General features: G+C 47.6%; 1 protein-coding gene across 11 annotated transcripts in view; it reads left to right on the top strand.

The window, feature by feature from the left end:
- Positions 1-21,501, top strand: part of LOC118224633 (cAMP-specific 3',5'-cyclic phosphodiesterase 4D-like) — a 92,562-nt gene extending 71,061 nt beyond the window's left edge. For 3 of the 11 annotated variants that reach the window (XM_035412204.1, XM_035412205.1, XM_035412206.1), the window contains 15 exons: positions 6,945-7,136; positions 8,180-8,221; positions 9,022-9,058; positions 9,991-10,064; positions 10,555-10,604; positions 11,906-12,018; positions 16,869-16,962; positions 18,297-18,469; positions 18,617-18,715; positions 18,963-19,127; positions 19,233-19,332; positions 19,795-19,949; positions 20,278-20,400; positions 20,577-20,759; positions 20,876-21,501. In XM_035412204.1, coding sequence (XP_035268095.1) covers positions 6,945-7,136; positions 8,180-8,221; positions 9,022-9,058; positions 9,991-10,064; positions 10,555-10,604; positions 11,906-12,018; positions 16,869-16,962; positions 18,297-18,469; positions 18,617-18,715; positions 18,963-19,127; positions 19,233-19,332; positions 19,795-19,949; positions 20,278-20,400; positions 20,577-20,759; positions 20,876-21,391 — 2,116 coding nt within the window. In that variant the 3' untranslated portion in view covers positions 21,392-21,501. Of the gene's footprint in view, positions 1-6,944; positions 7,137-8,179; positions 8,222-9,021; positions 9,059-9,990; positions 10,065-10,554; positions 10,605-11,905; positions 12,019-13,572; positions 15,001-16,868; positions 16,963-18,296; positions 18,470-18,616; positions 18,716-18,962; positions 19,128-19,232; positions 19,333-19,794; positions 19,950-20,277; positions 20,401-20,576; positions 20,760-20,875 lie in introns of those variants that run through there. The other 8 variants (XM_035412213.1, XM_035412214.1, XM_035412212.1 and 5 more) reach the window with 5 other exon arrangements.
- Positions 21,502-21,726: the final 225 nt, after the last annotated feature.

Genomic DNA, 21,726 nt, shown 5'->3' with positions numbered 1-21,726 from the left:
TATATTTTACGTATTTTACACTTAATAGTCCCCAAAGCAATCCCAGTGCCTTACCAACTGGCAAAGGAGGGATTATATGTCAGTGTTCAACACTTGAGGCACCCAATCCAAACATCCCCATTTTACTGTTTGAATTAATATGAAATGCGCAAAATGAAGTGTATGCACGAAGTGATGAAAAATTACATGTTTTTGTTTGTTGTTACCTGGCAGGAAAGCTTGTAAATAAAAGAACAAATAAACGTGAAATCAAAGTGAGGAAACTGAGTCAAGGCCTGGCTGGCTGTCGTAAAACAGCTTGTGTTCTTCTCAAGGCCACAAAAAACAAAGTTCCTGGCTGCTGGCTGATCCCTTGTTGGTACGTGGATGGGTCCATTAAAAGGTAATAAATGCACATCCTTTATAGACGCGGATCATCGTGCACTCTTTTCGTCTTTAGGGCTGTGGAGGTCTGATTATGTACAATAGAGGGCGTGCAGAATAAGCAGTAAACAGACCAGACCAGGAACTGGGGGTCCCTGTAGACTGGTTATGCAACACGGAGGGGAGCGTTCAAACGGCGGGGCTTCGTGTGCCCGGTGTTCACCCCTGCAGCCCCCCACCCCCCCGCCGACTCTCGCAGGCCTCAGGAATTGCATCAAAACAAACGTATATGCTTTTTTCCCCCCCGATTGTCACTGGTCTTTGAACAAAACACCGCTCTGTTCTTTCACACACTACCGAAAGAAAAAAAAACAGGGTTTTTTTTTTTTAACAGGCGCTGTGTCAGTCAACCTCTGGTCTGGAATTAGCACTACTCTGCAATGATAACATCTGCTTCTCAGAACAAAAAGGAGCATGTGCTCAGATCCTGCCCCCCCCCCCTCCCATGGGTTCCCATGGACATCCCAATCCCACTCAGCTGGTGTCAATCTGCAAGGCGCCGAGGGCCAGCGGTGACACAGGATGGCTCCCTGTGCATCAGTTTCCCCGGCTTTTATGACAATCCCTTATTACTGCAGTACCAAGAATGACAAGGTGAATCTATACAAAAACAGCTGTGGGACTAAGCTAGTAAAATAAAGGTTAAATAAATACATTTAAATTTTTCTTTCTGATTGAATTTCTGAACTGAAATATGTCCATAACATCGGTGCAGATAGACCCTTAGGTGTGAGGTAACTCAGATGGTATTTTTGAGGGTGCTTTTGTTTTATCCATGGACAGTGCCTTTGGCACATTTAGTTTTTTCCAATGGTTTATGTATGAGATAACTTAAAGGTCATAGTTTTATTGTTCGGTGCCAGTGTTCATGACCTCAAAGGAGCAAATAAAGGTGTGCCAGCAATGCCTTTCTCAATGTTGCTATGCAGTGCTCGTTAAAGTTTTAATTGTCAGTGTACAGTGTGACATTCACAGTTTCTGTGGGGCCAGGGCTGTGGGTATGTGAGTGTGCGTGCGTGCGTATGTGTGTCTGTTTTGTTTGTTTGTGTGTGTGAGAGAGAGAGAGTGTGTGAGTGAGTGTGAGTGCGTGCGACCGTGCGTGCGTGCGTGCGTGTGTGTGTTCTGCTGGCTTTGGAAGGCTGGCTCAGTTTCAATGCAATGGTAGCCTCCATGGGAGAAACCCCAAATGGAACATGGACAAATAATCCAGAGTCTCCTTCTGTATGAGCAACTGCCAACCCAACAAAATGTCAAAGCAGACGAACAATGCCTGGATTTGTAGAGAAAGCAGATGTCAGAGCGATGGACCAGTGTCTTCCCTGCTCTGGGCAGAAAAAACAGGTTCTAATTATAGTCTTTTCTGATTATTAGCTTACATACAGTATCAAATGCAGTAATGTATTGTACAGAGCTAACTAGCTGACAGAGTTTCCTTTAGACGTATTTCTTGCACTGTGAGCTGCAAGATATTCTTATTTCTGAGAATGATGGTCTGTTGGTGAGTGCTGTCTAATTTTAACACTTCCTCTGGCACAACGTATTTTCTAAAAAAGCCACCGGAAAATAAAAATCAACATGTCTACACTAGTCAACGACAGGCTAGATGCATCCCATAGCCTGAGAGTGGTGCAGCATATTTATTCATCAGACGTTTATACTGTTCTCTGTGCAGGTATCAACAAAAGGCTTGTTAATTCCAGTCCACTGCTAAAAAAGACCTTCTTGGCAGTCTAAATACTTTTGTCTGAAGTCACAAACTGCTTTCTAATTGATGTTACATGGGAGCACTATGTTCCCCATGTCTGTTAATAAATTCATGGTCATGGGTCAACAGGTGTCAAGATAAAGGTTCACTTTACAAGGATTATTTAGGGGTATTATATGCAATAGTTCAAGGTATCATAGTGAAATATTTTCACATTTTTAAATACAGACATGTATGTAGATGTGTAGATATGGGCTTCTCCAAGGAGTCAGAATGCTCACAGGTACCTTTATGTGTGAAAGGTGATACTTAGTAAGACATGCAAGCAAAGGAGAGGGAAGTGATCAATCAATTTTAAAAAAACGAATCTTCACCAGCTGGGATGCATCTAGCATACATTAGACTGTTGTAATAATAGAAAAACCACTGCTTGTACTGAAAAAGAAATACAGGTATGTGTCCAAACCAGTTATGTACTGGTTTTGGATATAATGCTTAAAAACTTTGGCCATGCATAATTTGTCCCTGAAGTATTCTGTAGATAAGAGAGTCGGAAACAGCGCGTGAGCCTTCTTTGGGTTTCTATTTGCCGTGTGAATTACTGAAACACTGAGTCCCTTCTTCTTTACATACAATTTCAAAGAAAAGAACATTCGAGCGTTTAGTGCCTTGAATGCACTGTTTTGGTCTGTAGCGTACTTTCTCCTATCCTCCTCTCACATGGCCTCTGCAATTTTGATTTTACAGATATTTTAATATGAGGTTTTAATTCCGCCCAGTAGAGGGAACCTCTCCCAAGAGGAAGCCCTTCAGCTGTCAGCATGGCATTCATGAATAACAATAACGTGCGATGCGCCCCCGCGTTTCTCAACCTTTCTTTCACCCAGTTTATTTTGGGGCTATTTTTCTTGTCATTCTCTCTTCCTTGGCTGTTGTTTTTGCCATCCTGAGTGAACGGGGATCTTTGTGAAAGGTGTGGGGACAATGGCGCTGGCTTGCAGTCCGTCAGGCAGGGGGGCCCTGATAAGTGCACTGAGCGCTTCCTGTTTGGCCGCAACTGGAGCGTCAGTCAGTCCCCCTTCACGTTCCCCACAAACGCCCTGGCCATTCCACACAATTTGTTTGGTTACATTATACCTTTTAAGGCCATGTTCGTATTTGAGGTGGTCTACTGTGCAGCGGGGATTGATGATACACTGTTAAATCTTAAATGTTAAATATCAAGTGAGAAAAAAAAATTGTGGAGATAGAGGCATATTCAGTTTCTTCTTTGGGCAGTACATTGTATTTATGCATTTCGTTAATGAAAAACACTTTCCCTACATCCACCAAAAGACTAGATGTACAATGTAATATGTAAACTATTCAGTTTCATTCTCAAATCAGTGCATCTGAGTCATACTTCTACATAATCAAGCTATAAGGTTTTAATCTGCGCTAAACTTCACCAGCCTATCAGGCCCAGTGTCTCCAGTTCCTTCAGCTTCCCTAGGCAACACTTATGAACAACAGTTACAATCAGACTCCTTGAAATAGGACTGGGAGCCTTATAATACTATGCAAACATTCTTGTTATCGTTGTATAACTGCCTAATAAATCCACGCCGAAGTTAAGCTTTCCTTTAATCGGACCCCAGCGAAAACATATCGATTCTAGGAAGGAGTTTTTCAGGAATTTGTCATTCAAGGCTTATTTTAGATGTCTGGAGATGATAGCCTGAGAATGGGGCTGCATATTTATGTATTCATTTATGTTTATTCTGTTCTCTGTAGTGTACAGATATATAAACAAAATGCCAGGCTTGCTAATTCCAGTCCTCTGCCAAAAGGCCATCTCTGCTGTCACCACACTAAAGTCACAACCTGCTTTTTGCTTGATGCTACATAGCAATGCTGAGTTCTCCTTGTCTGTTCATAAATTGGTCATGGTTCTACAGGTTTTCAGGTCATGGTTCACTTTGCAGAACCTTGGGTTTGTTGGGGGTGTTACTTGCAATGATTGAAGGTGTAAGTAAGTGTGCAGATAAGTTGTTTCTGATCAGAATTCATCAAGCTGCTGTAACACTCCCTCCACCATGTTTAAAGAAGAAGCAGGGTGCTTTGGATCATGAGCAGTTCCTTTCCTGCCCCACACTTTCCTCTTTCTATCGCTTTGGTGCAAGTTAATATTCATCTCATCTGTCCATAAGAGTTTGTTTCAGTACACCGTAACAGGTTTTTTTTTGGCAAACTCTAACCTTTTTGTTCCATTCTGTTCTTGAGGCTTACCAGTGGTCTGCATCTTGCAGTGAACCCTCTACTGAAACTGAAAAAGTGTTTTTCTTCACAATTAAAAGTTTTCTATGGTCAGCCACTGCAGTAGTTTTCTGTGGTCTATCACGTTGTTTGCTGTTGCGGGCCCCTACAGTGGGTCAGAATGTGCACAGGAACCATTCTGTGTGGACTGTGATACTTCACACAACCTGTAGCCTATGCTAAGAAAAAGGAAGCACAATCAATTCATGAAAAGTAACATCCACTCTCAGAAGGGGAACCTTATAAATTAACAGAGAAGATAGTATGAAGAAAAGGCATGGGTGGATTTTTTCTTTCTCCCCCCAAAGGACACAAATAGCAAGGCAGAGCCTTCAAAAGCTACATACATGAATATTTATGAATGGGGAGATGCATCTGGGACCGGTGCAGTCGAGCGCTCACTCTACCTGAAAAGCTATAAATAGACGAGTGTCTCCGCTCCTTCGCCGAAGGAAGCTATTTTTAGCCTGACCAGTGCGGCCATGTGGCATTGAAGCCCGGCTGTCAGGGCGCGTGGACGCGGCTCGAGGAGACGCGCGGCGAGGAGGAGACGCACGGCGAAGAGGGAACGAGGCGGAGGAGCAAGAGGAGAAGGCGCAGCGACAGCGCCGGCCCCGAGCGCCGGTATTTTTAGAAGGCCCGCCCTCCCACCCGCCGCCTACGCTTTCCCTCAGAGTCCCCCCGCCATTCCTGTGAATCCACTGCATGTAAACAACCGCGCTTTCGATACGCGTATCTGAGCCACGTGCAGCCGCCCCGCCCCCCTCTCTCTCATACATACAGATATTCTCTCACATGAATGGAGCGTTCGCTGCAGATTACGTAATATCTGCTCCTCATGCATCAGCTAGTGGCCATTGAAGAACTCGTCCGTGCTCCTTGCAGAACTAAAACCAAAGGACGCTATTGTACTGCAGAGAGAAACTGCACTGAACTGCCTGCACTCGGGGTTGGTGATGTCCCTATCACTCCTTCGCTTGCTTCTTCGTTCAGTCCGTTTTTCCAGATGCCCCTCATTATTGCTGTTGGTAGTCGTCGTGTCTATAGTCCGATGCATGTAGTGCTTCTGGTCTATTTTGGACCAAAAAAGAAAGATAATATACCCCACACTTCACCTGTGGACAAAGGGGAAAATGTCTCATTAAAATAAAGGCTGGAATAAATTAATTTTAACTCCTGTTTATGTTTTGCTACCAAAATCTCTGAATAGGCACTGTGGCATCTAAGAGTGCTGCTCCTTCAGCAATGATTTAAATGCTATTTCCCACTACCACACAGGCATCAGAGGAGCGAGGTTGTAAGCTGTAATTGTTACAGACAGGTATGCAAAGGATGTGAAATTTGGCTTCATAGAGTGGAGTGGGCAAAAATGGCGATAGGCCAAGTGATTGGGATTTTACTACACCTGAAGGGGCCTATTTATAGCCGCAGATGCTCCGACATCAGTGAGGGAGAGCTATTTTTAGACCTCCGCCTCATACATCACAGTGACCTTGCAGCTGCCGCCTGAATCGCCACCGTTGAACTACTTCTCCTTTCCCACCGAGAGAGAGAGAGAGAGAGAGAGAGAGAGAGAGAGCCAGCGTAAGAGCAGCCCCGCCGTCCAATCACACGGCGCCGATCCAGCGGGAGAGCGTGCCGAGTGTGAGCCCGTGCTTGCGTGACCGGGGGGCTGCTGTCCCTCAGCGTTCCCGCATTCTGGAGCGCGCGTAACGAGGGCAGGCGAGCGGGATGACGTGCGTAACGGTCCGAGCGTCTTTTCCGGGAAAAGCTGCCATTGTGCATGAATGGTCTGAATGACCCTTTGGTGAAATTAACTGGTTATAGATTGATTGCTTGATATTTTTAGGTCGGGTTTAGAAAGCGAGAGCAGTTGCGAGTCTGGTGTCAGCCGCCACGCACTTTGTTTCAGTGCGCGCGACGGAAGAGAGGCGAAGGCTGGGCGCGTCTGAAGGGTGCAGGTGAAGTCAGCGCTGACGTCAGTGCGATTGAGTTAAAGAAAAGGCTCTTTATACGCACAGAGCTTCTGATTCAACGCCACCCCGGACACCTCTATTCAGCGCTAGCTCTGCCTCTCAGTCCTTCCCACTGTCCTTTTTTTTTGTTGCCTTTTCAGAACAAAACACAGGCGTACAGAATTGCGTGAACACGGTGATTTGTGCTAATACAGTTTGTTAAATTAATAGTTGACAGGGCAACAAAAACACGTTGAAGTTGAATTCATGAATGAATTTCTTCTCATCTTACAACAGTGCGCGGAATTACTGCTGGCAGGGAGAGCATGACGGTGGATGAAATTGCATTTGCCAAACATAATTCACAGTGTGCAGTCCATCAGGCGCAGAAAGTAGCGCTGCTCGTAGCAGTGTCAGGATTCCTTGCTTGCCTTGGGTGTCTTCATTCCTTTGAGGGCGTTTGAGTTGAAGGAGGGAGCCCTTTCCAGTGCACTAATGCTGACACCTATCCCTCTCTCCCTCCCTCCCTCCCTCCCTCTCTGTATCCCTCTCTTTCTGTCTCTCAGTTTTGATGTTGAGAATGGCCTGTCCGTGGGCCGCAGCCCCCTGGACCCCCAGGCCAGCCCGGGGTCGGGCCTCGTGCTGCAGGCCAACTTCCCGCACAGCCAGCGCCGGGAGTCCTTCCTGTATCGGTCCGACTCGGACTTCGACCTCTCGCCCAAGGCAATGTCCAGGAACTCCTCAACCGCCAGCGAGCTGTGAGTACACTGACCCTCTCAGGTCATCTGGACACTCTCAACCCCCCCCACCCCCCCTCCCAATCAGACATGACATACACCACTTTCTGTTGTGTTTTAAGTAATCAGACTAGATGTTTCTGTTGGGGCAGACATGGGGGACCGGAGCCTTTGACATAGAGACATAGAGGTTGTTTGGGGCTAATGACATTCTGGCAAGATGGTGACCCAGGATGCACTGTTAAGTCTTTATTATTAAATGTAACTGGGAATGATAATCAAGTTCTGCTCTCAGAAATGTCTTGTCCACTTCATAGGACTATGATATTTTTGCCAAAATGAACATTACAACCATTAGTTTATAAGAAAAAGACTGGGGCTGGGGTTCAGTCAGGATTTGCCCCCCTAACTTTGAATAACAAGTCTTTTTTCTTTACACACAGAGTTTAGTGAGTTTAGCAATCTTTCCAAACAGAACATGTGAACACAAACTGCCACTTGCATTTATTTGCAAGTCAAAGTTAAGCAGAAATGTTGACTGAATACAAGCCGGGGTCCAGTATAGTATTTAATATTCAAATATTTCAAAGGATCCTGTTATGACATTGGGCAGTGAAGTTTTATAATCACAGTCTCTTGGTATACTTGCAGGGTTGCGTTTTATGAAGTTAAATTAGAAATGTCCTTTTGGGAAGCAGAAAGACTTCAAACATGTTTCAGCTCAGCAGACTGAATCCAATAAAAAGGCTGAGTTTTCTAAAAAAATTCAAAGGCAAATTAGCGCAACTCATGAAACCATATTGCCCTTCTGTGGGTTTGGAAAATGTGTCATGAGCTCCGGTTTAAAAACCGCCAGTACCCCCGTCCAGATGCTCTTTCCATCCCAGCCACGTTTGCACACGGGCCTTTCTTCTGTGAGGGCCGCTCAGTCCACAGGCGGCCATTTTATTTCTGTTTGTTTGTTTTTCCAGCCTGGGCGGAAGCCAGGCCCCCTTTTTTCTGAATAACATAGTTACAGAAGGCATTGCGCAGTCACAGGTCAACTCTTGCTTGTGTTTTTAAAGGGAAGAGGGCTTGAAGCACTGGGAAGTCAGCTGGCTGGCTCGGTGAGAGAAGCGTGTGAAAAATTGTTGTCTTTTTCCTTAAAAGCGCTGCTCCTTCACGAGGGTCAGAGAGATTCTCTCCCTTCTACCTGTAACACATCCCCACCTGACCCTACCTGACCCGCCCTAACACCTCACAATCCCTGCTAACACGAAGTGTCAGTCCTAGCTTAGCTGGTGTGTGTGCTGCATGTATAACTGCAAGGGAGCTGTCTTAGCTACTTTGGCTACCGTATTAAGATGCTTTTGTGCGTGACCCATTAATTTAAATGGGTCTGACTTTTTCTTCTCCCACAGTTCTTACAGTTTACATGCATGCCACTCGCTCTCCTTGTCTCCACAGAGCTTTGCTTTTCAGTTGCTTAATATTTTGGACCTAAGTGTTTAATTAACCATGTATGTGGAAATAAAACAGTGTTTTTTATATTTTCTAAAATAGTTTTTATGTCTGGGAGTTTCAGTGTCAGATACTTGGAGTATGGCTATCCCATCAAAGCACTCCTCTAGCCTGTGCAGTTATTTAGCCGCTGCAAGTGTACAGCATTGTATGTATTTTTTGTGGTCATGAATCTGAGTCCCTCCTTGACCTGTCCCCGTATGTAAGGGTTACGCTTGCGCCCCGGGGCTGGCTTTGACGCAGGCCCGGGGATCTGGTTTTCCTGGGACAGTTGGGCTATTTTTAGATGACACTGGGACCAGGCTTTCGCTGAAAGTCTGATGAATTCTCTTTCATTCCTTGATGCATGTTTTCCTCTGTGTGCTCTGTGAATCATATCACTTTCATTTTCTTTTTGTTGTTTTAGACATGGAGAAGACATGATTGTGACGCCATTTGCACAGGTCAGTTTAAATGGAATATTATATTTGTGTTTTATTGATTTTTGCTTCTAGGATTTTATGTTTTAAATATATTGATTTTAATAATATTACTCATTAAAAGCAAACACTGGCAACAGGATGCTTGTGCGTGTGTACATATTTGAACACTTGGAAGATATTTTGGAAAATCTTGCCAAAAAAGCCAGCACTGCACAAACGGCACTGTTTGTTCACGCTCTGTAACAGGTGCTGGAGCTGTTTGTGCCCAAATCAAAATGTACAGGCAAGCTACCCACCACCCACCACACCCTAACCCCCCCACCCCCACCCCCCACCCCAAACACAGTAAAACATGATGGGGTCCCATTTAAAATGTAACATTCAACATAATGATGACAAGCTTTGCAGTCACAGTAATTGTAAAAAATAATTACAAAGCACAATTAATAGAAATTGGCTTTACAGTGCTGAGTGGAGAAGATGTGTACATACACTAAACCCTTCAGCGGTGAGTTTCTGCAGAAACTGGCTTTTTTAATGCTTACAGAACCAGCCTATCCTCCACTCAGCTGTCTGTTGCCTTCAAATCTGGGCAAAAGCTGTCACTCAAGCCCGAGGCAGCTCGATCAGGAAGGAGCGCCAGGGCGCAGTCAGTGAGGAGGGGGTTCCGTGGCCCCGGAGTCAGACGCGGGGCCTGCGCCCTCTTCATGTGCTGAGGCACGCATTACGAGGAGCGAGTGTCACCGCTCCGCTCAGGTTGCCAAACAAGTGGCGAACCCAACACCGAGTGCGTCGGTGGCGGATGCTGACGGGCGAGGAATCCTCTAGGTTTAGGAAAGGCGAGAGCGTTTACGTGCTGGCTGCTGACGGGGGGGCCGCGGGGCTCTCGGACCGTGTGACACTGTCGCTGAAACTGTGGGGTGATCGCACACCGTGGCCCTCCTCTGTTGTAGGTTCTTGCCAGTCTGCGGACGGTGAGGAGCAACTTTGCGGTTTTGACTCATCTACAAGATCGAGTGGCCGGAAAGTAAGTTGTTGGACACAAATTCCCAACATTCCAGCGTCTCGGTCAACCCCTTACACTGTGAAACTGTCACTCAAAGTGCTTTCATACAATGAACGTATCCAACTGTATAACCAAACACTGAATGAGTAATATGGGATAACTTATACTGATTTAAAGGAGGGGCTTGTCTGGTAGCCTATGGGCACCTGTGGTTGCCAGTTCCTGGCAATATATGTCCCACTTCTGTGGATTCTAGTCATAGTTAACCTGTTCTGACCTGGCAACCATAGGACCCAACCTGAATGCGGAGAGTCATTTTTTAATGAACATTTTTCGGGTTTGTATTAAATATTATTTAGGCGGTACAGAAACCCATATATTAACGAAGCACCGGAGGCCCAGCAGAGAGAAAGGGCCAGGTGGAATGGGGTATTGCGGGTTTCAGGTTGTGTATGTGCAGACATGATTCTGCCTGCTCCTGCTCACTCATGCTGCCTGTCCACTCCTACAGGAGGACTCCCGGGAGCAATCCTCAGTCCATGTGCAAGCCAAGCCTGCCAGGTGAGTGCAAAAGCACAGCCACACACTACACAGGGCGTGTCACATAGGGTGGCCGGGGTGGCACTGGCCACCTCTGGAATTTGATTGGCCTCCCCTATTTTTCCACCTAAAACACTGCATTATCATTGGCTAATGTTACTGTTTGGCAATAGTGTGGCCCACGGGGCCACCCCATGAAGAAAATCCTGGTAATCACCATGACATTACAGTAGGGAGGTGTAGCATGCAGCAGGGCTGTATGCTTCTGAGTGCTTTCCTTCTGTTAGTGTTATATTGCATTTCTATAATTCTGTTAAGGTTTTAGTAAGGAAAGCAAGAAAAGGTCGTTTTGAGTTTGTGTAGAGCCTTTTGTGATTTCACCTCAGTCCGTCAGGCACCCTTAAGTGATTGTATAAACACTAAAACAGCCGAATACTATGCTGATTTCTATGTGTCTGATTGTCTGTGTGCTATATTCCCTTCAAGCCTTATTTTTTCCCCTTTGATCTAAGATACAAATTAATTCCATTCAAAATTGTGTGCATTCTGCCAGTTAATAAATCTAATTCAAAAGGATTATAAATGGGCTCATACAGAGCCCGAAGGTGTCAGTAATGAAAATCACATCCCTCTCCCTTTTTCCCTCCTTTTTTTTTTTTTTTTTTTTTTGCTTATCACAAATGTAAACATGGGCCATGGTTTCTATGGTAACACAAGATGGCCGTTCGCTGACAGAACTACTCAGAAGGAGTACCGTTAGTTTTTTGAGGCATCTAGCTATAAAAAGAGGCTGGTTGAATGTTTTTCTTATTTTTTTTAGATTTTAATGAACCTTTTATTAGAAGGGAGGAAGAGAAAAGCGAACTGACTGAATGAACGGGAGCGTCTCCAGCTTTGAATGAAGCCTCCTCCGCCAGACCCAAAACAAAGAGCTCTCTGCTCACCTGCTGCAGAGGGAGAGCAGAGGGAATGAAGGGCTCTCAGGGATAAAGTCAGACACAAAAGCTCTCTCTTCCGAACGCCACTGTGAATGGCCGTCCGGACCGAGTCCAGACAGTCCGCAGCAGACACTTAATCCTGGAGGCAGCAGGAGCGGAGGAGGGGGGTCTGATTGCCGAAGCGGCGGGGTAGGGGGTCTATCGCGGCTGCGGCGGGGGGGGGAAGGGGGCCGTTTAGAGGGCGGGACGCGGCGGCGGAAGGTCCCGGCGATGAGGGGAGGCTGCCCGCGGAGGCGGCGGCGCGGCCGGGGCGGCGCGGGGTGGCGGCGGGCACCCGGGGAGGCGACGGAGAGCTGAGCCCGCGAATGTGCCTGTGCCCCGCAGAGGAGACCTATCAGAAGCTGGCCATCGAGACGCTGGAGGAGCTGGACTGGTGTCTGGACCAGCTGGAGACCCTGCAGACGCGCCACTCGGTCAGCGAGATGGCCTCCAACAAGGTGAGCAGCGCACGCTCGGGGCCTGCGGGCCCTGTGGCCCGCCCCACGCCCCACGGCCCACCCCACACCCAGGCCTGCAGATCTGTGGCCTTCCACTGCAGGGTTGCCAGATGCCTGGTTTTCTTCCGGAATGTCATTTCATTTATTTGTACGGGTCCGGTTTGTGGTGCTGACTGGACGATACAATATCCGGTGTGTGTAATCGATGGGACAAAAATTACTGTTAGTTTGTAATGAATGGCCATCTCAACTATGCCCAGTCTGTGATTAGGTCCACCATCAGTTTTGACAGTGACACCCCCCCCCCCATCACCCCAACACCCCCATACCCTCCCCCCCCCCCCCCGGTCTGCCATCGTTTCTGACAGCTGCCCACCTCTTTGCAGCAAAGCTTTGCCGTCCGGTTCTCACAAATTCTAAATCTGGCAACCCTGCTCCACCAGCCTGTGGATGTGAATCGTCAGCGGCGTGGAATAGGGTTAACCTCATTCAGTCAGGAGGGGAACTAATGTAATCAGGTGACGGAGGTGCGACGCAGCGCAACTCCCAGGACAGCGCTGGCGTAGTTTCTGAACGCAGTCCAATTCCGCAGGACGTCACTGGCGTCCCGTGACACTTCCATTCAGGACAGCTGTACGCTCACGCTTCTTTTTTACGCCATTTAGCAGATGGTCTCATCCACCGGGACGTGCATGGCTTACATTCTCTGCTTTACTGAAGCAATTTAGGTTAAGTGCCTGAGTACAACGGCATAACGTCTCGCTCCCCACACATTTTCTGATTGGCTGCGTGTTTTTCAGCGAGGTCTGAGCCGCACGCGGGTGCTGGTGAGCTACGTGTGAGGCGGTTATGTTACGCGCTGCCTGTTCGGCGGGCTGGCGTTTCTGGCGTTTGTAACGCAGAGGCCAGCTACAGTAAGGTGAATCGGCCGCCATTACTGCCGTGTTTCAGCCGTCTTCTTGAATGGAAAACGTCCTGCTATTTTTGAATGAAGCGGTGTTTGCACATGCCCCACTGCTCCAGCTCCCTCCTCCTTCCCTGTCGTGTGCTGGAAAATGTGAATGAGTGTGGGGCTGAGGATGTGATGTCACATTACACTACAGAGAGCTAACCCCATCCCCCACCCACACTGCAGCTCTACGCTTGTGGGACTCCACCATTGGCTCATCTCTCAGACTGCAGACCTGCTTCATGCTACAGTCATGTGTACAGCACACGCGCACACCCACACACACATATACACATGCACACACATGCACACACCTATGCTCATACACACATTCTCTCACACATATGCACATGCACACACGTTCACACACACATATACACATGCACACACATGCACACACATATACGCATGCACACCCACGCACACACACATATACACATGCACACACGTTCACACACACACATGCTCATACACACACGCACACCCAAACACGTATACATATGCACACACAACACACTCACATATGCACATACACACATTCACACACACGTATGCACATACACACATGCACGCACACCCACACATATACACATGCACACGCAGTCATATGTAATTACACACATGCGTGCACACCCACACACACTCACACAACAATCCCATGCAGATGCACGCACACACACACGCTGCTCTACATCTCCCTCCCATTACCGAGGGGCTTCAGCAGAGGGGGATGAGAGTTGGCTCAGGAGGCCATCATGAGAGCTGTTTCTGCTGTGCTTCAGACCACCACAAAAACCTTTATTTGGCTTCTACACCGTTACCCTTACTCTCCTAAATTGGGGGGATTACAGGCTTGATTCTTGTTATTTATTTGAATTCTGAGTTTTATTACATTACCTTCTTAACACAGTACATCTTTTATTATTTTAAAATGTTATTTATCAAGTTTTTACATATAAGTAGAATTTGGTTTTATTTCAGCCTTGAGCATAGGTTCTTAAATTGAAAGAATTGAGCTACACTGACATAAAATTTACTCTCAACAATGAAAACTGGCACATAGCTGAAAAATTCTAGCACACTTCCTTCGTCTGTGAAGCGGTGGTGTGTTTACACATTCTGTAGCCTGTTAATGCAGTTAGAATGCAGTAAATTGCTCTAGAGCACAAAAGTATTGCCAGGGTGCGTTTGGAGGTTGAGCAGGGTCTGGACAAGTGGTGCCCTGTGCATGCTTTGTGTTTCGGCGTGAAGAGATGACCGTTTTCACACTGCAGTGTTTCAGGGGCGCTGAATCGAGCTCTGAATCGAGCGCTCACCCTCAGTTCACACGCCCCTTCCAGGCAGCTCCGGCGCCCTGGCTCAGGCGTGCGCACGCATGAATGGAGCGTCCCGTTGAAAGAGTTAAGCAGCCTATTGATCGCTCCGTCCTCGCGCTTCGCACTCCGGGCGCGCTGTGCATCCCCCACCCCCTCTCATCCAGCTCCTTCCAACCGGCACCGCCCCCCTTTACCGAGGCCCACCAATCGGATCGCCGCAGTCTTCCCAGTCTCTGTTGCTGAGAGCTGCCGATTGGCTGAGGGGGCATCCCGCATGCGGGTAGTTCAAGGGTAGATGCGTAGCGGGAGGGGGGGGGGGGGTGGAGGGAGTGAACTGGAGAGAACCTTCTTCTCTCAGCCTGCCTCAGTTTGCTGGGGAGCGAGCGCTGCGGGGAGGAGAGAAGGTGAGATCGCGAGTCAGTCATGCGTCCCCGTGCGGTCCGTCCGGCCGGACGCACGCCCCTGCCCCCCTCCCTGCTCCGTGTCCGCCCGTGGCTGCTGGGACACCTGGTCTTCAGTTAAGCGCCTCTCCCCCCCCCGCCTCCCCGCGCCGCGGAGGGTCCGATCGCACTGGAACTCTGAAGCTTGGGCAGCCAGGACGGGCGCACGCAAGCCTGCGCGCGGACCTCCTCGTTTACGTCCTCCCCGCACGCGTCTTCCCGCGCGGAAATGCCCGAAGTCAACCTCCTGATTTCTGTCTCGCGGACGTTCGTTCAGGTAAGAGAGTTCAGCGCACGTGGACGCCGCCGCTCGGAAAAGTGTGTGCAGGGTCGCGCTTCCCTTCTGCAGACTGAACACTCACTCTTTCAAAGAGAAATTAAACTGCTGCTATCGCTTGTGTGCTTTGTTTCTGCAGAGCGTGAAGTGCTGCATGATTTTTTAGTTCGGCTGCAGCCTTTTAAGCCGGAGTGCTGGAAATGTCAGTAATTAGGCTAAACTGGTTGTGTTGTGATGTACAGAGGAAGCTGGGGTTTCGTGTTTGTTTGACTGATGTCTTTGCTGCGGGAGAGCTTTTGGAAACGAGCGGTTCTGTGCACAGGCAGGCGTGCGCGTGTCTCCACGCTGTTTCATTACAGTTTGATTTTGTGCCCACGTGTATGATTACATAAGAGCCTCTGCACAGATGAAAGACTGATCCCCCCCCCCCCCCCCCCCCCCCCCCCCCCCCCCCCCCCCCCCCCCCAAGAGAGTAAGCATTGCTCCCAGATGCCTGTAGCCACTCTGAGTGGTAGTGTGGTGGTACAGGGTGCATGGAGAGCTATGTACAGGATGTGCCTCACAAGCGGTTTTACCCACTTCAACAGCATGACACTTTGCCTCACTTTACCCCTATACTTAACGTGTTGCAGTTCGGAGAACGGATATGGAGATTTTTTACGCTTCAAAACAGTCAAGAGAGCTCACTTTTAGAACATTGTTTTATGTATGTATACTTATTTAATATTTTATATTATGTCTTATGGTTTGATGGTTCATTTGTTGTAAATGAAGGAATATAAACATGACGGAACATTATTGCATGATGAAACACCAATTCATGATTCTATACAGACTGTGCTGTACTGTGTGGAAGCCGCCCTTGAAACACTAGTGCCCCTGCCTGACTGACTGCCTGACTGATTGAATGCCTGACTGAATGCCTGACTGACTGACTGACTGACTGACTGACGGTCTCAGAAAGTTAACTTGAGTGCAGAAATGTAAGGGGGAGCCGCAGCTACTGCGAAGTGTTCGATTCTTGTTTCAGAACTGTAACTCATGCTGGATATCCTGCTGTTTGTCTCTCTTGAAGACTGTCCTGATGGCCTAAGCTCACCTCTCTCCATTTATTCTGTTTGTTTATTACTGCTACCGAATGTTCCTTAACATTCCATCAAATTTGATTCTGTGTTTCCCAATATGCTTACCAATATTTTCAGGCATATTGTCTCACACAGTGCAGCCTTCCTGTTGCTTGCTGACTGGCTTTGACAGACTTACAGGACCTGTTTTTGCCTGTTTTACTTTTTTATTTTCTAAAGTGTGTTTTAAAAAGTATTTTTTTCTGGTGGTATTATCAGAATAATCTTCATTATTTTGGTTCTTATAGCTCACTAACCCTCAGAGTGCTTACTCATGTTTATAGGATGCAGGGTAGTTTTATACTTGTGGTAAATGTAATCTTTTATATGGAAAATGTGGTGCTTCAATACAAACTAAGTATAAATTGATTTCTTGGTCTAGCAGCTTTCTGTTCATGAAGGAAGCTAAAGCTAGTTTTAAAAAAATGCCATTGACTTGTATTTGGGGAGAAACTCAATGATGTAAAGATGTTTATTGCTCTGGCTATCTCCTTCTGGCACTAAACCTAATTTGAAGCACCTGCACTTTCAAGAGTAGTTTTTCTGGAATGATTTTTCAAAATTCCAAGGTAGTGTTCTAGAACTTTGCTTTGCATTCAACCACCCGTAATGATTGTATCATCAGCTTTAGATTGTGGAGTGAAGACATTGCTAATCACATATTTGTGATCTTACACCTTAAAGGGTTAAATACTGTGTGTGGGTAGGTAGACTCATGCTCTGTGTTTTCTGTTTGATCCCTAGTTTAAAAGGATGCTGAATCGGGAGCTCACCCAGCTGTCAGAAACCAGTCGGTCAGGAAACCAGGTGTCAGAGTATATCGCCAACACGTTTTTAGGTAAGTAACTAAGCCGTCAAATGAAGGGGGCCGTCTTTCTATAGCTAAACTTGAAACTGTTCAGACAAACATGGAGGTATTTCACAATAAGGATACATTTAAAGAGGGACATCTTTAAAGACTGAAAATATTTGAAACCTTTTTAAAACAATTTTGGAGAGCAAGCATTAACATCTATGGTAAGCATAGTAAGCATAAATGTACACAAGTGGTGATTTATGACTATGAGTACTGGACTATGATTGTGAACCCACTTACACTTACGCAAAGTTCGTACACTGTGTCTTTTTGCATATGCGTATGTAAATATGAATATGTTTGAGAATGTGTTGCTAATTTATATTATAATTTTACATTTTGTGTAAATATGTAAAAAAGTCACACACCTTTGAGTGTGCTTAAATTGTCTTTTAAAATGTGTATGTACAACAGGTTTTATAGGGAATTTGTAAAGGCATGGGTTTGCATGTGTATATTCGAGCAAGTGTGTGAGCATATGCTTCAGAGTTGAAAGTAAGGGACAGTAACGTGGTCTTAAAGGAATAACCAACATTCCACGACACATTGTCTGTTGTTGCCATGGGGACAGTAATATTATTAGACTATTATTGCGTCAATACTCAGTGTTTAACTAATATTGTAATGGAATGGAGCTGCACTGAAATGGGTACAGATGGGGAGATGATAAACCTCGGTGATGTTAGTACATTTAAGATCATTCATTTTGTTTTGGCATTCATTTTAACAATGAGAGCTTCGGCATGAAAGCTTCGGTGACAGAAATAGAGAAGAAATGTAAAGTACCTGTGGGTGAGACTTCGTTGCTGCCTAAAGACTGGTGTGCCCTGTAGAATTTCAAATACTTTACAGTATCTAAATCAAGTCTTGTTCCAGCTTCTTTTTTTGTGATGTGCATTTTGGCCGGGTGCAGTAACTGTTGAGTCGGTTGTAGATGTGAAGCTATGCTTCCTTGTGTCAAGTTTTTATGAACTCATTCGACTTGAAAGGGCGTCCCTTTAATAATTTCCTGGATTTCACTGTGTGAACTGAAGATGTGCTACTTGAGGGTGATCTGCTGTACCCTGAGTGTGCCCTGAAAAGTTCAGAAAACATGAGCTGATCAGCTGGTGCTTGCAGTACAGTATGTGAAAACTGTATGCAAATCTCTTGGATTCTTATTGCGCTTAGGGGAGACACAAAGATACTGACTATAACACACACATACATGTTCTGGGGGAGGGGGGAGGGGGGGAGGGGGGAAAATTTGGTTCTATTAGCGTAACCAATCTGAAGCAGCAGTAAATATTAAAATGCACTTTGTGCGCGTGGTGCAGAGAAACAGCAAGATGTGGAGATCATGTCCCAGCCCCCCAAGGAGAAGGACAAGAAGAAGCGGCCCATGTCCCAGATCAGCGGGGTGAAGAAGCTGGCCCACAGCCCCAGCCTGGCCCCCACCAGCATCCCACGCTTCGGGGTCACCACCGACCAGGAGGGTCCTCTGGCCAAGGTGGGTGGGGCCCCTGTGGGTCCAGATGCGTACACAGACCACCGTTTATTTTTAAAAGACGCTGTGGCGGACCAGACGCCACATTTGGAAGAGGGCTTTTTTTCAGTTTCTGTTTTCCTCACTGGGATGGAATGGTTTTGATTTCAGGAGTTTGAAGAAATCAATCGATGGGGCCTAGACGTTTTCAAGATATCAGAATATTCTGGGAACCGCCCGCTGACGGTAGTGATGTACTCAGTTTTTCAGGTAAGAGCAAGTGGACGAAGTATTCAGTCCTCACTGGAGCCTAGATTAGACTGTTTACTGGTGTTGTTCCTGTCCATAGATTTGTTATGAGCTGTCTTTGTCTTCTCTTTACTGCTGTGCAGAAAAAAACGTTATGTGATTGGATGTTTGTGATGTTGATGATGATAGTAATGTTTGTGTTGTTATGATGATGGCAATGGTAAGGTCGATGCACTTGTTGACTGGTAACTGCCCTGTTCGTCCACAGGAGAGAGACTTGCTCAAGTCCTTTAAGATCCCCGCAGACACCTTCATCACCTTCATGATGACTCTGGAGGACCACTACCACGCCGACGTGGCCTACCACAACAACATCCACGCCGCCGATGTGGTGCAGTCCACCCACGTCCTTCTGTCCACTCCTGCTCTGGAGGTGAGTTTTGACTGAGAGAGTAAAAGGACTAAATATTCAGTGTTTTTACTTTTTTTTTTTTTTTCGGCTTGGCTGGACTGCTCATTTCTCACCTGTCTCTCCTAGGCTGTCTTCACTGACCTGGAAATCCTGGCGGCTCTGTTCGCCAGTGCCATACACGATGTGGACCATCCAGGGGTCTCAAACCAGTTCCTCATCAACACCAGTAAGTTCCTCATCAACACCAGTAAGTTCCTCATCAACACCAGTAAGTTCCTCATCAACACCAGTAAGTCCTCCTCTGGTCACAGCCTCTCCTCCAGGAAACCGGCCGGTATAGCAGAAGCGCTCTGGGACTCAGAGTTTGGATTTGAGAAATCAAGTGGGTCACCTGGAGTTCTTATTCAAAATGCCTTGTGCCGCACTGCGGGATCCTAGCACTATGGATGGATGCCATCCCACTGGCGTGTAAAAATTCAGTTACAGTTTGGATTGGGGTCGGGTTTTGGCTAGGCATTGGTGATCCCGTGAGCTGAAATTAGTGGACCCTTTCACAGTTACTGTATGGAAACAAAATGTCTTTATTTGCATTTTAAAAAGCCATTTAAGACTTATGAGAAGCATACCGATCAAGCCATGTGTCTGTGGGCTCACTCACTGACATGTGTTGCTGTCTTTTTGTGTTCAGACTCTGAGCTGGCACTGATGTACAATGATGCCTCAGTGCTGGAGAACCACCACCTGGCTGTGGGCTTCAAGCTGCTGCAGGAGGAGAACTGTGACATCTTCCAGAACCTGAGCAAGAAGCAGAGGCAGTCCCTGCGCAAGATGGTCATCGACATGGTGAGGGGGACGGCGGACTGACGGGCAGGAGCTCAACGTTGTGGGGAAAGAGATGACCTGGAGTGATCCTTTAGTCAGTTAGCCTAGATGTCATGTTGCTGCTTTTGCTTTAGATTAATCACATGAGCTTTAGTAGTTGAAGTGGTGTGTTGTAAAATTCCAATATCACAATTAAATTAGCGGGAAAATGAAACCGAAGGTCTTGTTTGGTGAGGATTCATTGAATCCAGTGAAGAGAGTGCATTACCTCATGGCCAGGTGTTTTGTCTACAGGCTGGTAATGGTAGAAAGGAGAAAGGAATACCGTAAACCGTGTTTTTCTTTGCAGGTTTTGGCCACAGACATGTCCAAACACATGAACCTGCTGGCAGACCTGAAGACCATGGTGGAGACCAAGAAGGTGACCAGCCTAGGGGTGCTCCTGCTGGACAACTACTCTGACCGCATCCAGGTGAGAGCACACCACGTTTAAACGTTGTGATCAAACATCCATAAAGGCTGGGTTGAATCTCTTCTTTTGGATCGCTTGTGAACATTATATAGTTGTAGGAGTGTGGCTAGCAGCACCTAGTTGGCCTGTATAATTACCGGAGCAGGTCTCATACAGGTCTCTTGCTCCTTCTCCAGGTCCTCCAGAACATGGTGCATTGTGCTGATCTAAGCAACCCCACCAAGCCGCTGGAGATCTATCGGCAGTGGACCGACCGCATCATGGGGGAGTTCTTCACCCAGGGAGACCGTGAGAGGGACAAGGGAATGGAGATCAGCCCCATGTGTGACAAGCAGAATGCCTCCATCGAGAAGACCCAGGTCAGTAGAATGGAGTTCAGTTCTGTTAATTAGACACAGACTGGTACTGGGGCAGAGTAGAGTGAGAAGAGGCCTCTTTATCCAAAGCCTTAACGTCTCTTTTCCTCCTCCTCTAGGTTGGATTCATTGACTACATTGTCCACCCACTTTGGGAGACCTGGGCAGATCTGGTTCACCCAGATGCCCAAGAGATCCTGGACACGCTGGAGGACAACCGGGAATGGTACCAGAGCATGATCCCCCACAGCCCCTCCCCCACTCCTGAGGACCAGGACAAGGAGGGCAGCGCGGGGGGCGTGGGAGTGGGAGGGGCCAGTGGAGCGTCAGGAGGAGACAAGTTCCAGTTTGAGCTGACCCTGGAGGAGGAGGGGGAATCGGACACCGAGAGCCCCCCCGAGGACGAGCAGCTGACGCCCGGCTCGGGGGAGCCCTCCAGGACTCCTGCGGACGGCCAAGCCGGGCCGGCCTCCCCCTGCCTGGGCCACGCCCTGAGCCTGGCCAGCATTGGGGTTAGGAGCCCCCTCCACAGGACGTTGCCCTCCGAGGCGGACGCGGCCCCGGAGAGCGAGGCCGAGGACAGAGAGCCTGTCCCGGCAGGGAACAGCGTGACACTTCAACAGCACGGCACATAACACCGGACTCACGGCCCTGTCTCTGCGTCTGTGTGTGTGTGTGTGTGTGTCCCTCCCTCCCTCCCGTGTGTGTGTGTGTGTGTGTGTGTGTCCCTCCCTCCCTCCCGGTGTGTGTGTGTGTGTGTGTGTGTCCCTCCCTCCCTCCCGGTGTGTGTGTGTGTGTGTGTGTGTGTCCCTCCCTCCCTCCCGGTGTGTGTGTGCGTCCCTCCCTCCCTCCCGGTGTGTGTGCGCGCGTGTGTGGTGGGCTGAGCGGTAGCACAGAGGAGCACAGTGGTAGAGAGGGTGTGCTTCCAGCGAGTCTGAACTCAGACTACTGTCGCCTTACACTGGAGATG

This window comes from Anguilla anguilla, chromosome 4 (assembly GCF_013347855.1).
Source record: "Anguilla anguilla isolate fAngAng1 chromosome 4, fAngAng1.pri, whole genome shotgun sequence".
Lineage (NCBI taxonomy): Eukaryota > Metazoa > Chordata > Actinopteri > Anguilliformes > Anguillidae > Anguilla > Anguilla anguilla.
Note: the sequence above shows the minus strand (reverse complement) of the source record. Positions and strands in the feature narration are given on the sequence as shown.